The sequence below is a fragment of the Brachyistius frenatus genome, unplaced genomic scaffold (genome assembly GCF_029030835.1).
Source record: "Brachyistius frenatus isolate BFR_SWC_R1_liver_20210118 unplaced genomic scaffold, ASM2903083v1 Contig_32, whole genome shotgun sequence".
Taxonomy (NCBI): domain Eukaryota; kingdom Metazoa; phylum Chordata; class Actinopteri; family Embiotocidae; genus Brachyistius; species Brachyistius frenatus.
The window spans coordinates 942,981-957,059 of record NW_027210631.1 but is presented as its reverse complement, the minus strand read 5'-3'; the positions used below and the strand labels follow the sequence as shown (position 1 = coordinate 957,059).

Genomic DNA, 14,079 nt, shown 5'->3' with positions numbered 1-14,079 from the left:
TCTACAACATCATTGCTTGGTCTGCTCAATCACAGCTAACTATACACCAAAATAAACTTGATATTGCTGAACATCTTTGGATCGGATTGTTGCTGCTCTGTTAATCTGTTGTTGTTTTAGCGGCTAAACTCAATAAATTCCGATCACTTTTGGTCAAATGAAAGCACATAATTGTCATTTTGTTGGTAATTTCTCATAGATTTGCAGGTTCTTTGATCTTCCGATCAAGGCAGACCCAATGTCCTTTAGCTGCTGCGTAATTTCAAACAATAACAAAATATCAGCTCAGTTTATGGGGATTCGAATGGGACGGATTTGCTTTATTTTGCTGTTTTTGGAACTTGTTCTGTCTGCTTTTGTTTAAAGAAAACCAAAACACATAGCACCGATGGTTAGAGTCATTATGCTGTGTAATTACCACATTTTTCTAAATCCCCTGTCGCCAGCGTAGTGAATCCGCTGATTTGACTTGTGTCAAGACTCACACATTTCCTCAATCTGATCAAAAGAGGGCGGGGTAGGTTTTGTAAAAACTCTTTCTCAAAGTTTAGGCATCATTAAAAAGTGTCTTAACCAGTCTTGAATATGGTCCCCTGAAGCCTGGCATGTTTTTTTTTGTTTTGTTGGGGGGGGCTCCCCTCTCAGAAACCAGGTCGAGCTTGACATGCACCACGTCCTACGGGGGTTAAAGAGTAAACTCTGGCGTCCTACAAGCAGCCTTGTGTGTAACCAGAGCAGACAGTGTCACAGAAAACAACGGAGAGCTGTTTTGTTCAGTCGGAAACGGAGAGCAGAGAAAGGGGATTATTTCTAAAATAGCTCTGTGTTTGTCTTAGACGGAGACTGGCCAATGTCACACTGGACTGAATCTACTTCACACACACACACACACACACACACACACACACACACACACACACACACACACACACACACACACACACACACACACACACACACACTCTCCCCCCACTTGCGCAGAATAAAGCCTTGAACACACAGACAACCTGTGAACATGCACGCACGCAAAACACACATAAGTACATCCTTATAGGCTCGTACGCATGTACAGCTCTCACTTGAACACACACACACACACACACACACACACACACACACACACACACACACACACACACACACACACACACACACACACACACACATAGTAGATTACAGTAAAGGGCAGGAGCTTGAAAGAGATACTGCAGTGTACACGGGAAGCTGCTGCGGGGTGTGTGTGTGTGTGTGTGTGTGTGTGTGTGTGTGTGTGTGTGTGTGTGTGTGTGTGTGTGTGTGTGTGTGTGTGTGTGTGTGTGTGTGTGTGTGTGTGTGTGTGTGTGTGTGTGTGGAAATATGCAAGTGATCTAAGACCAGGCATTAGTGTTTCTGATAAAGTGAGGGGCCTTAAGTGGTTTTAGGAAGGAGAGAGCCCCCCAGTGTGTGTGTGTGTGTGTGTGTGCGTGTGCGTGTGCGTGTGCGCGCGTGCGTGTGTGTGTATATCTGTGTGTGTTGGGGTTGGGGTCAGGTGCCTGGTGCGTTTGTGTATATCTGCTTACTGTCTGCCTTGTCGCCACGGCGATGACATCATGGCACACGACCGCCCGGACGACGGAAAGAATTCCTCCCATCGTCCGTGCAGACAGAGAGGGAGAAGAGGAGGAGAGATAGTAGGAGTGATGACGGACGGGGGGGAAGTGAAGAGAAAGAGATGAGAAATGCAGAGTGGGTGAGAGACACTGATAGAGAGAGTGGGTGAGACAGAAGCTGAGCGTGAGTGGGAGGTGGGATGACGATATAACTTCAAATGGGAACTTGTTCATTTGTGAATAACCTGCGAAATATTCACGTGAATATACGATTGCTTTACTATACACAACCTTTACTACCTGTGGGAAACCTTTTTACAGCCTGTTTCCAGTTTTCTGTAACTATCTCAGGGAAGTCAGGGGATCCTGGTGCACAGAAAGGGACATTTTCAGCAGCAGCAAAACATGGGTACAAAAATGTATATAATTAATTTGAGCGTGGAAGATCGGGAACACTATTTAGCGCCAAAGTTCATTAGCAGAAGAAAGTAGTGTGCCCTGTCTCGTGAGTTGGTGGGTAAAGGTGGTGTTATCACAATATCAGTACAGATGTGTCCGGCTACCCTCTATTGAGGATTGTTTCCAGTCGTTGCATCCTAACGGTTCAGACCTGCAGCTCATTTTGAAAGTATCGGAGCAGCCTTTAACCAGTCGGCGTTGACCACCATACGACGTATATTGTGCACTGAAACTCGCAGATTAACAGCACTGACCTTCCCCCCAATCTGAGCAGAGTTCAATGCCATGTTGGTAAATAACCACGACAGAATTTGGCTTCATTTTCTTGAAAATTCAGAGAGTTGCTACTACTGTTTGTGTCACTTTAGCCTAGAGCTCTGCCACAGCTGCCATTTTTTGGAAGTACATTTAGTAACAAACGCCTGACATCTCACTTTGACTCGTCAACCCAGCGTACTTGATGATGTCATTTCGTTGCTTGTAACAAAGGTTTTTTTGGGGCTGCGCTTTTTGCCAGGCAATTACTGCTTTTTCCACTGGAGCACCGTCTTTTGGGCCCCAAGCTGTGACAACACAGGGGGGGGGCCTTATTGAAATAAATAACAAGGATGTGTTTTAGTGATACAGTGATTTTGGTGGTCTGCATGTAAAGCTAACAGCAGAAAACATGCCTGGACACTCAAGATAACAGTGACTTCTAAATATGTTTTAAATATGTGAAAATACACCCTCATCCTCTGAGATGTACCGTATAGTGTAAAATTGGCAGAGCTTTTAGGACAAAAGATTTTCCCAAAATAAGGAGTATGAGAGAACTAACCTCTCTGACAAGCTCTTTCTCTTTAGTTACTGTTCGTAGACCTTCCTTTATCCGACTTTGTTCCTCATCTTGCTGTAGAAAGGAAAGACTTGAAAGGAGAGTTACAGATCTGAGGCTGCGGATCCACTGGGAACCTTTCCCCCCTCACACTGCTGGCTCCGTTGTCTTTGTTATTTTCCAATGATGAGGACAGATTGCCAGCAGTGCTGCGAGCACACTATGTTGTAAGTGCCCTCTGACAGTAGAATAATCTAAAGATTACGAAAAAAAAAAAAGAGTGCTGCACTTGAAACAGGTTTTTAATGATTATATAGCAACAGCAGTAGCCACAAGCAGCACTTGTTGTAAGCATGTGTTTAGCTTTGCGAGCTCAGAGGGCCAAGCAGAGTGTTTTAAGAGTGTGTGCGTGTCAGACCGAGATGAAGGGGAGAGCCACAGAGATCCCCAGAATGAGACGAGCGCATCTGGAATAAATATCATTTTATCACCGGGGGTTTATAACCGCCTTGTGCTGGCAGGTAACGCTCAGATATGGTATAAAACGAGACGCACTGTTAGCTTTAACAAGAGTAATGTTCCATTAGCCTCTCTGCATGTGTGTGAATCAGAGGGTGTGTACCGGTGTTTGTCTGAAAAAGCAGGGAAAGACTGTTGCACTGTTGCAAGAAAGAAGTGAAAAAGTCCTTGTGCTCATGTTTGGATAGAAAGTATGATGGGACCCACACGGAGGAAGAAACAGACCTTTTCTAACTAATAACCCGGGACTCGTCGAAGAAGACCAACTTCATAGATGTTAAACATCCTTCTCCCTCTTGATTTTATGATATCATGGTACAAGCGCCTTAAAGCTGAGGGGCACAAATGTGTTCCTATTAAGGACCAAACATGAATCTCGATGGAGGGCCGCGGGCCAAAAATATATGTGTATTTATCTGAAATTCCATTTCAATGAAATGTAATAAATTACAAAAGATTTACATTTCAAAATGTGAAGAAAAAAAAATGACAATAATTAAAACACTACTCTTTAACCTGCGTTATAGTAATTGTATTATTTTGCAGAAATGATTGTTAAAACAGTTGTCTTGCTTTTTTTTTTTTTTTTTTAAATATTGTCTTGTCAGTGTATCAGTGCTTCGATCTCTGATCTTGACTGGCAGCTTAAAGTCGGTAATGTAAAACACACTAACAACACATTGGCATTAGTAGGACAAAAAGACAATACCGGGCTTCTTCATAGATAAGACATAGAACAATGTGATTCAATAGGGACGTTAACAACACCATGCTGCACATTAACATAAAACTCAAATTATGTACTTTTTACCTGCACGAAATGTACAGTCTGTATTCAGTCCTGTTAGGATTTTACAGCACTTAAGAATAAGGAGAATAAGCATGAGCTTGTGAAATACTGAGGTGGGTCAAAACTGGGCCACAAATTAGGCTGCTCTGCCTTTGCATCCTGAATGCATCATGACCATTAATGAGACTCGGTATCGATCAGTATCGCATACTGTCGTGTATCAAAAGTTTGTTTCAAATTCTGGGTCGCACACTTTGTGCTTTTGATTCTTTGATTAGATATGTCCTGATTTAAATGTAAAAAACAATTGGTTGATATCAGACATTCAACGTTCTTGTAGCTGCTGTTACTAAACATTTAAATAATCTATATTCAGTGAGTTATCTACATAACTTTGGCATTAGTACGAAACTAAAGTGCGTCATTGGTATCTTTTCAAACAAGAGTGTCTTTCCCTGATCAGCATTGAGAAGTCTGACAAGAGACCAATTTGCCCAGAGAATCAGATCTGCCCACCCCGACTCTCCGCTCCTTCAGGCCCTGCTCCTGACAGGAGTGCTGCAGTTCAGATGCATGATGGGACATTTGTACACTGACAGTTTGGTCATTGAGGTTGACCGAAGAATCTGTGGGTCTTCACACAGTCAAACATATAATCCGTCTTCATTTAGATGCTCTCATCACTGCATTCCTCGCTACACCGCTGTATCTGCGCACGTGTGTGTGTGTGTGTGTGTGTGTGTGTGTGTGTGTGTGTGTGTGTGTGTGTGCGTGTGCGTGTGTCGGAGGAGGAATATAATTGTGTGTTGAGTAAAGAGAAAAAGTTAACAAAATGGGAATGTAAATTAAATACACCTCTGTGTGCGTCAGTGTGGACCTCTGGGTGCATATGGATAATTGTATATCAGTACGTATACATCTATATGCCGATAAGCCAAAACATCGTGAGCAGCCCTGCCAGATGTGCTGTTGGCCTTTCACATACTGCTAAAAATAGACAGACTATAAGACCTCTGCAGGTGCCCTGTGGTATCTGACACAAGTTGGAGCTGCCGTGGATCTGACTGGTTTGGTCTCTCAGCCCCATGTCGCCGGTTCATGGTTAGTTCCTCATCCTGTCGCTGTTGAAAGGTGTTCAGCACTGCTGACCAGGAGCACTCCAGAAGGTCTTCATTACGAAAACCATCTTCACTTACCGTCTAATATTTCCCCGACCTTGACATGTGCCACAGTGACAAAATAATGTTATTCGCTTCATTTATAAGTGGTCATAATGTTTTGGCTCATTGGTGTACCTTCATCCGTGCCAGTCTTTTGGTACATGTGGGAAATATTCCCTCCTCTGCTCATTTATTTTCGAAATGTTCTCATCTCACAGTTGATTTCACAATGTGCTCTAGAAAGTGACGAGTTTGAAACTTTTTGAAAATCTTATTTGGTATATTACCTGATTGCGGAAATATAATAAGACACCAGATTCAGAAGAGGTTATACATGTGTGTTTTTTTAATGCTAGTTTTACCCTTTGTATGTGTTTACGTGCATGTGTGATTGTGTGGCCAAACTTTGAGCCTTGTGGGATGGTGGAAAAACTGTGGTGATTTAGAGTCGCTCTGAAACCGGACATAATTCTGAGAATTCTCATCCCTGGGTGTCCTTGGAAGCGACTCAGCACGTTTTGTGGCTGATGGGACGGATGGGATGCGGCTTGTTGCTCCCGACCACGAGGAATGATATCTATCTGTCCAACCATCCAGGCAGGGAGGGAGATAGAGAGAGACAGGACGGCTGGAGACAAAGAGACTAGAGAGTAGCATGGAAGCAGAGAGAGAGGCATTTATATGTGCGTGTATGCTTATAGGGAGAAAGTAAATACATTCATTATTAATCTTAACCAAGTATCAAATAGGTGCTGTCAGTACCTGTTGACGGCAGAGGTCATGAGTCCCCTACCTTCCAATAAATTATTAGCTATAAGTCACCAGTTTGACCATATGAACTCTGCTGAAGTGCCCATATGCAACATATTGGGTGTTTCTCAATTTTGAAGGAGCTGCGTTTCTAAGGTTTTACCTCATCAAATCCTGTGAAGGACTTTTCCAAAGTCTACGATTTTCTAAAATTCTACCAAGGACAGAGTTCTTCGTTCAGAGAATTTTTAAAGATGTATCAGATGTGTCCTCGGGTTCCTTAAAGCACCTTTTATCCTATGCAAGGGTGCAACTCTAAAAGCCGTCTTGCAGCCCACGAACGACCTGACTCGAAAGGACCCGTCCGACAAAGGACGCATCCTAGAGATTTAGAAATACCCAGTGGTTCTCTGCCAGGTCATACCCTGTCGCTGAAATTAGAACTAGCCATCCATCCATCCATCATCTTCCGCTTATCCGGGGTCGGATCGCGATGGCAGCAGGCCAAGCAAGCTGACCCAGACTTCCCTCTCCCCCACAACATTTTCCAGCTCATCCTGGGGGATCCCGAGGCGTTCCCAGGCCAGCCGGGAGATATAATCCCTCCAGCATGTCCTGGGTCTTCCCCGGGGTCTCCTGCCAGTTGGGCGTGCCCGGAAAACCTCCAGAGGGAGGCGCCCATGGGGCATCCTGATCAGATGCCCGAACCACCTCAGCTGACTCCTTTCGACGTGAAGGAGTAGCACCTCTACTCCAAGTTCCCTCCTGATGTCCGAGCTCCTTGCCCGATCTCTAAGGCTGAGCCCTGCCACCCTACGGAGGAAACTCAGCTACAAGCGGCTGAAATTAGAACTAGCAAACTTTTTTAATTGGCATGTATTCGATTGTCTAATTGCTCCTGCAGAAAGATCAAAGCAGAAGCTACTTGTGCCTTTTTGTGGGTAGAGCGATAGAAAAATAAGAGGAGCAAAATATGTGCTAAAGGTCACCACCATAAACGTACTGGCAACATCTTGATTATAAGCTTTGTGTCATAATCACCATCAGCAAGCTCCTTTGGCTTTATGCTACACCAATTTTATCCTCTTAAATCAGATTGTGGCGCTCCAGTTAAGAGGAGTTCCCTCTACTTGTTGACATGCCATGGGGTTCACCATGAAATGAAAGGGTTGGTTCACCCAAATTGGTATCTAGCCATGCAGATAGTTGTGGTTTTATTCGTCCAGATTTTAGGATCATCCATTGCTTCACTTTCTACATCCACCCAACAAAACAAGAGAAGTGACTGGAATGTTCTGTGGTGTAAATAAAGTTATGAAATTACATTTGCGGGACAATCTTGAGTCCCTCTTACTCTTAATAACCTACAGATATTTTCAGGGCTGTTTGCACCAGTAGCATAATTGTATTCACCTCCATTGTGTTGGACTGGAGGCAGAACTCTCATCATTTGGAAAGCATCAAGAGACACCTTCCTCTAAGTACCTTTATGCTTAGATACTACTAGATTAAATATGAAAAATGTGTTTGTTGTCATTTTTGTCAACCAACCTTTTTAGTGTCTTTTGGTGCCACTTCATTTCGATCAAAATAGTTCGTAAAAATAACGAAAGTATTGATAGATAAACCAGCTTACTTTAACGTGTGATTGTTCTCTTCACAGGCAAGAAGCACTTCTGGCAGCTATCAGTGAGAAAGACGCCAACATCGCCTTGCTGGAGCTCTCCTCGTCCAAGAAGAAGAAAACCCAGGAAGAGGTGGCAGCTCTGAAGAGGGAGAAGGACAGTCTGGTCCAGCAGCTCAAACAGCAGGTAGGACTCAACACACCGACACCCAAACATCGGCCTTCAAGGACAACGCAGGACAGCTCTCTGATCGGTTATTTAAATAAGGGACGAGGGGAGTGCAGATGGCGAATGACAGGGGAGGATGGTAAAGCGATGTACACACACAAAATAGTGATAGAGGCGAAGTGAGGAATGAAGGAACCAAATTTGGAAAGAGGCAAATACAAGCAGGTGAGGTGACGGTGATGAGGAGAGCAACGAAAACAAGAGAGGCAGAGAGAAACCGAGTCCAGATGTGACCGCAGGACTTCAAACCGCCAAGGGTAAATTTAGGATTAACCTACCCCTCCTACACTCACCACGCACACACACACACACACACACACACACACACACACACACACGCGCGCGCAAACACACACACGCAAACACACACATACACACACAGAGTTGTGATCTTCAAGAAATCTCTGGTGACCACACTTTATGAATTTTCTATTTATGTAAATCTTCTGTTCGCTGATACACACACCAACGCATACAAACCATCACACATCACTTCACTGGTGTGGGTAGACTTTAACAGTCACACAGAGATATGTACACTCACCCAGGCCAAAAACAAGGTTATAAACATGACCAAATACCTCTGTGGTTTCACACAGAGGTCTATTCACACACACACATGCACCCTCAGAGACACACACTCACACTCACTCACACAGTTAAGGTTCTCGTGGGTCCAGTGAAATAACCAAACCCTGAGTGGGTGAGTCTTCTGGGAGTTTGGTGGATTTCTTCTTCACTGGTCCTCCTCTCTGTACTTCTCTTCACCTGTCCATATGTGGTTATACTTTTATGAACTCGACTCCCCATTCATGTGTTTATTTGGTGCAGTGTGGCAGCGGATGACCGCCGCAAGGGACTATTAGTATAAAGTAATATGGCACACTGCCCTAAAAACATCCTCCAACAGAGTTTTTAATGTTATTAACATGTCCACGTGTTGTTTTTTATGTGCTTGAAGGCAAATTAGGAGCACGATCAGAAGTCAATGTCATGGCTGAGCGTTTCTGTTTTGGAACTAGTTACGGTCTAAAAATGATGGTTTGTGTCTTTGATGAGCTGAATCGAAGGCGAGCAGGTGGACTTGTTTGAATCTGATCATTCACAAAGTGACACACGGTGACAACGTCATTTTCAGAGCGACAGAGTGAGCAGAATCTATGCTACCGCGAGCGGAGCGCTATCGGAAAGTGTCGATTTTGGGCTGTGGAGGACAACGACAACAACAGTCCACGAACAAAAGCCGAAAATGACTGTCCGCTGCCACTTCCGTGCCGGCAGCTACCAAGTTAGGAAGTTGCGTCACCAGTGTAGCTGCACATACGTTGTTACCATAGCAACCCATGCAGATAAGTTGGTGATGTCTGGACACATCAAATCCGATCTGTTTACTTGCAAATAGCAAGTCAGTCCTAAAGATCTGATTTGAGAAAACAAAATCTGATTTGCCTGCAGTCTGAATACAGCGTTAATCTCAGGGTCGTGGGTTCGAGCCCCATCTTGGGCAGTGGAGTTTTAGATGGTAACTGCTAACCTCTCAAGAAACCTCCTCTAAATATAGAAAGAAGAAAGTGTGTCTTATCGCCTTGGTCAAGAGTTCTAGACTCATGTTCTAAAATTGATTGGATTTGAGGAATCAAATCAATATTGTGAAAACTGCTGTGCATGAGGATACTAGCAGGGATTCAGAGCAGAAACACAGTGAATTTGATGTGCAGGGGTTTGAATTAATACAAAGAAGGAACTAAAAATAAAATAAAATGCAGGATTGTTGAATTGTACATGGAAATAATAGAATAATAATAGAAATAGAATTAATGGGGGAATTACTCCACAGGGCAGCTTTTTCTTTTTCTCTTTGCCTCCTCTCATCTTCTTTCTGGATGTATTCCAATTATTCTACATTCCCTTTCACCTCTCTCATCTTTGTTTTCTTTGACACTCTCCAAACCACCAATTCTTCTCTATTTTAAACAGTCTTTCCTTCTGAAATTATACAAACTGGATGCTCATCTACACCAGAGAGAAACGACCCTGCAGACGTATCATGTGCACACGTCTATTCATTTCTGCATTTGCAGTCGTTTGTATTGTTACCAACTTGTTGTACTTACACACTATGAATTATGGTTAAACTTCTAATCCACACAGCTACGTATAGTTTGATTTCTGCATATGAGTTATGAACAGTCTCATGTTCACCAAACACAAACAAAGACACAATCAGTCACAACCAAGGAGAGATTGGAGACTTTCATATCCACTTTCATTTCCCCTGATTCAAACTAAACTGCTGTTTGATGATGATAATGGAATTTTCGTCCAGAAAACCACTCGAACAGATACGTAACGAGGCTTTTGTGGCAAAAGATATGCAGTTATTCAATATTGCCAAAAATCCACTTAATGGATGGAACGAGCTCTAAAGGATTCAGTGAGATAGGCTTTTATACGCGCAGGAAAAAGGAAAATCTATGCGGCAAAGAGTGTTTGAGTTGATGTTTAAGAGAGAAGCGGGTGTGTTAGTGAGTAGATGTGTCGAATGAAGTCATTGTAACAAGCATCACTCTCCTCTCTCTTCCCTCCTCATCCCTCCTTCTCGTCTCGCCCCGTTGTATTTGAAGTCATTTATGACACCTCAGGGTCTCGAAGGTGGTTACTGACAACACGGAGACTCCACTGTCTGCTGCTACGAGTCTCCGTGTGTGTGTGTGTGTGTGTGTGTGTGTGTGTGTGTGTGTGTGTGTGTGTGTGTGTGTGTGTGTGTTTGCAAGGGTGTGAGCAGTTTTGCACCACTCTCAGCCTCTCTCTCTCTCACGCTCTCTCGTTCTCTCTGTAGTGTCATAATTTTCTGTTCTTCAGTGATGGATCATAGCCGAGACTTCCTTCGGCTTTTGTGTGTGTGCGTGTGTGCGTGTGTGCGTGCGTGCGTGTGTGTGCGTGTGTGTTTTAGTGTTGCCATCAAGTAAACTGAGGCTTGTGTAATATTTGCTTTGGAGCGGTATACTGTACACAGAGACAGAGCGGTATAAACAATTAAAAATTAAAAGTGAGAGTAAATCAGTAACCAACTGAATGATTTCAGTGTTTTACCCTGAATTTAGGGGTTTTCCACCAAGAAATTGTCATATATTTCAGTTAAAAATATGCAGTTTTACATTATTTCTTACCATTATTATTAAGATATCTGTGTAAAATTTTCCAAACTTAAAAAAAAAACGTCACTAAATAAACAAAACCCAAAAAGCCAAAACTTGCTGAAGAAGTCCATCGAGCAGCAACTACAACACTTGCATCTGGGAAAAGTCTTTCAGTTAGTTTTGATGCCCTCCACAATGATACCACATTATTTTTGGTTTACTCGGTGCCTGAAACAGCCTGTTTGTTATAAGGCCAAACATAGGGAGTAGTGCATTTAGTCCTATCATTGCTTTGTTGTATCGTTAATATGGTAGACTTGTGTTACAAACAGTCCACGCCACAGTTTTTGGACTTGTTTTTGAAAGACCACCTCTTGTCAGTTGATCAGAGGTCAGAGTTACTTGCTCGATCAACTGGTTAACTGCTGCATCGCGTCTGGTCTGAATTTGGGTTCAAACACCGCGGTGACCTTTGCTTCACAGCTGTGGTACCGTGCTAAAGAGCAGGTTAAAGTCAGAAGTTCAGGTTAAAGTGCATAATAAGCCCGATTGATTACCAATTGGTACTGTGGAAGAGTAGAATCACCGTTCATACAGCGACATAAATTGACATTAATTTATGTAGAGAATCATGTCATTATTGCAAATGCAATGAGAAGAGACGGCTGCAATTGAATCAACAAAGTTTAAGTATTGTATGTCTGTTTGTTGGCCGATGTTGTTACAGACATAAAGAATTGGACTTCTTCAAACCATGTCATGTCTTTTCAGTCAGAGAAAACCTCAATATCTTTATCAAACACTTAAAAAGCTCTGTTAAATCTTTGCATTTCATCCCCAGACTGTTGTTAAAAGTGGACGTAGCTTTTGGGTCTGAAAAATGAGACCAATGTGGAAGTGTTTTAAGCTGCGATACCACCGAGCGCTGCTAGAGGTCAGCTCCAAAAAGGCTCCCTCGACTCCCATTCAACTTCTCTCATGAAATACAAAGTCAATACAAGTCAAAGTCACTCCTTTTTATTAGTTTTATGGCGGTCCATGAAAATAATCCCATCATTAGTTATAAAATAAGCTTCAAAAACATGTTTTTTTTGGGGGGGGGTGTCTCTTTGATTGACAGGCCTGCAGTGCAGTCAGGTTTCTGCTGTAGGTGGGCGGTGCATAGTATCATTTGGTTTCCAATCAGATCGAGCCACATCCACCGCTCACTCCCCCCCCCAGGTCGCCCAAATCCCCCAAAAATCCGAACTCGAGGCTTCATAATGGCCGTTCACAAACCAACGGGTGACGTCACTGTTGGTCGCCGCTTGATTTCATGATACTTTATAGAAAGAAACCGTTTCTCTGCATCAGTTCATGTAAATTATGTTGCACTTTAATGACATGCCATGATAACCACGTTCAGTCAGGACACACTAATAAATCAATGAATACAAGTGAAAGAAGATTTGTATTTGCGGTTCGTACTCCGCATACATAAAAACACACCGGTGTGGGCTGAAGAATATCTGTGTCCCTGAAAGCGTTTCCTGCCTTTTGGCCTTTGACCAACTCCCCGGCAGGAGGCTGTAGATCAAGGTGACCTCACCTCTCTTCACTCTCTTCTCCCCGATCTTTCTCACAGCCTCCACGTTTTATTTTCTTCAGCACTATTATGGAGAGTCAGAGACGAGAGAGAGAGAGAGAGAGAGAGAGAAGTTGTGGTGAAGAGTGTGAGAAAAGCAAAGAAAGAGTGATTGTAATACTTTATGAAATGGAACAAGTGAAAGGAGAAGGGAGAGGTGAGGAATATACCACCATCTGTCCCTGCCGGAGACACATGTGTTTAACATTTACACGTTAGGGATGTATGTGTGGCTCCACACCTGGGTGGCTCTGATATGGACATTTTTAAGACTGTGGCTCTTCATATTAGTGCGTTTGGAAGCCTCTCTAAAATGATGGTATGGTGTTTTCTACATTTCTGCCTAAGTGTTATTTTTTGTCCCAACCTGTAACAGTCCGAAGTTAAATGGCAGATGCCACAATTTCTTTATGTTCCTCTGTAGAGGTCAGTCATAGGAATTTTTCTTTTCGCTTTCTTTTTGCACTTAACTGTTCGTCATTACTTGTTTGTAATTATCATGACATCTCTTGTTACTTGCAAGTGAAAAAATGTGGATTTAATTAAATTTATTACCCCACGGAGACCGATCACAATGAAAGAATTCCCCACAGCTCTCCACTCAGACATGTTTCATTATCGCTTACAATTTTCCATTTATTAAGAAGTTATTTTTCTTGATAGAGAAATAAGGGAGAAATTATTCAATTTCTTATCACGATGAAATACTTCTCGTGCCAACCATGACTCAGCAACTTTGCACTTTCGATAATTGCGCAGATATCTACAAAGGTTCCTCTTTCGCCACCGGAGAGAAAAGGCGAAACAATAATCTAATCTAATGTTCCCCCGAGCCTTATCACAATGAAATCATTTTCCTCAAACCATAACTCAGCAGTCCCCCTTCCCCCCCTCCCACATCCCTCCGTGTTCATTTGTTTCTCACTCTGTCCATTGTCAGCAGGTTACCGCAGGCCTGCACAAAGGATGGATGGTGGAGGGGGGGTGAAGAAGAAGAAGAAGAAGAGGGGAAGTGTGAGGGAAGAGGAGTGAAATAATGGCGTGACGATTAGATTAAGTGAGAAAAAGGGAATTGGCACAGACACCAGTGAGCTGAGGTCAGCATTCCTGACAATTAGAGTAAAGACGGAAGATGTAAAGAAAGGCCAGACAGGAAAATGAGGACTTTACCTTTTCTTTCTTCTCTTCTTTCTCTCCGTCTCCTTCTTTTTTGTCTCAAAATCATTTTCTGGTTTTTTTTCAGGCGCTTTGTTCTCTGGACGGTCCATCATTTCATTCAACAGGGTTTTACTGAAGAGAGGACAGAAAACCTCGGTGCACTAACGAACTTGCACTTTGGTTTTCCAACGTGACAACATGCCCGCTCACAGTGTGTTGA

The 14,079-nt window shown here is 43.0% G+C and overlaps 1 protein-coding gene across 8 annotated transcripts in view; it reads left to right on the top strand.

Annotated features, from left to right (window-relative positions):
* The window catches only part of LOC138621741 (ELKS/Rab6-interacting/CAST family member 1-like), a 132,759-nt gene that overhangs the window by 86,731 nt on the left and 31,949 nt on the right, over window positions 1-14,079 (top strand). For all 8 annotated transcript variants that reach the window (XR_011310958.1, XR_011310960.1, XR_011310959.1 and 5 more), the window contains one exon: window positions 7,748-7,895. Coding sequence is in view for 5 of the 8 variants with exons in the window: in XM_069699987.1 (XP_069556088.1) it covers window positions 7,748-7,895 (148 nt within the window). In the remaining 3 variants the exon portion in view is untranslated. The remainder of the gene's footprint in view (window positions 1-7,747; window positions 7,896-14,079) is intronic.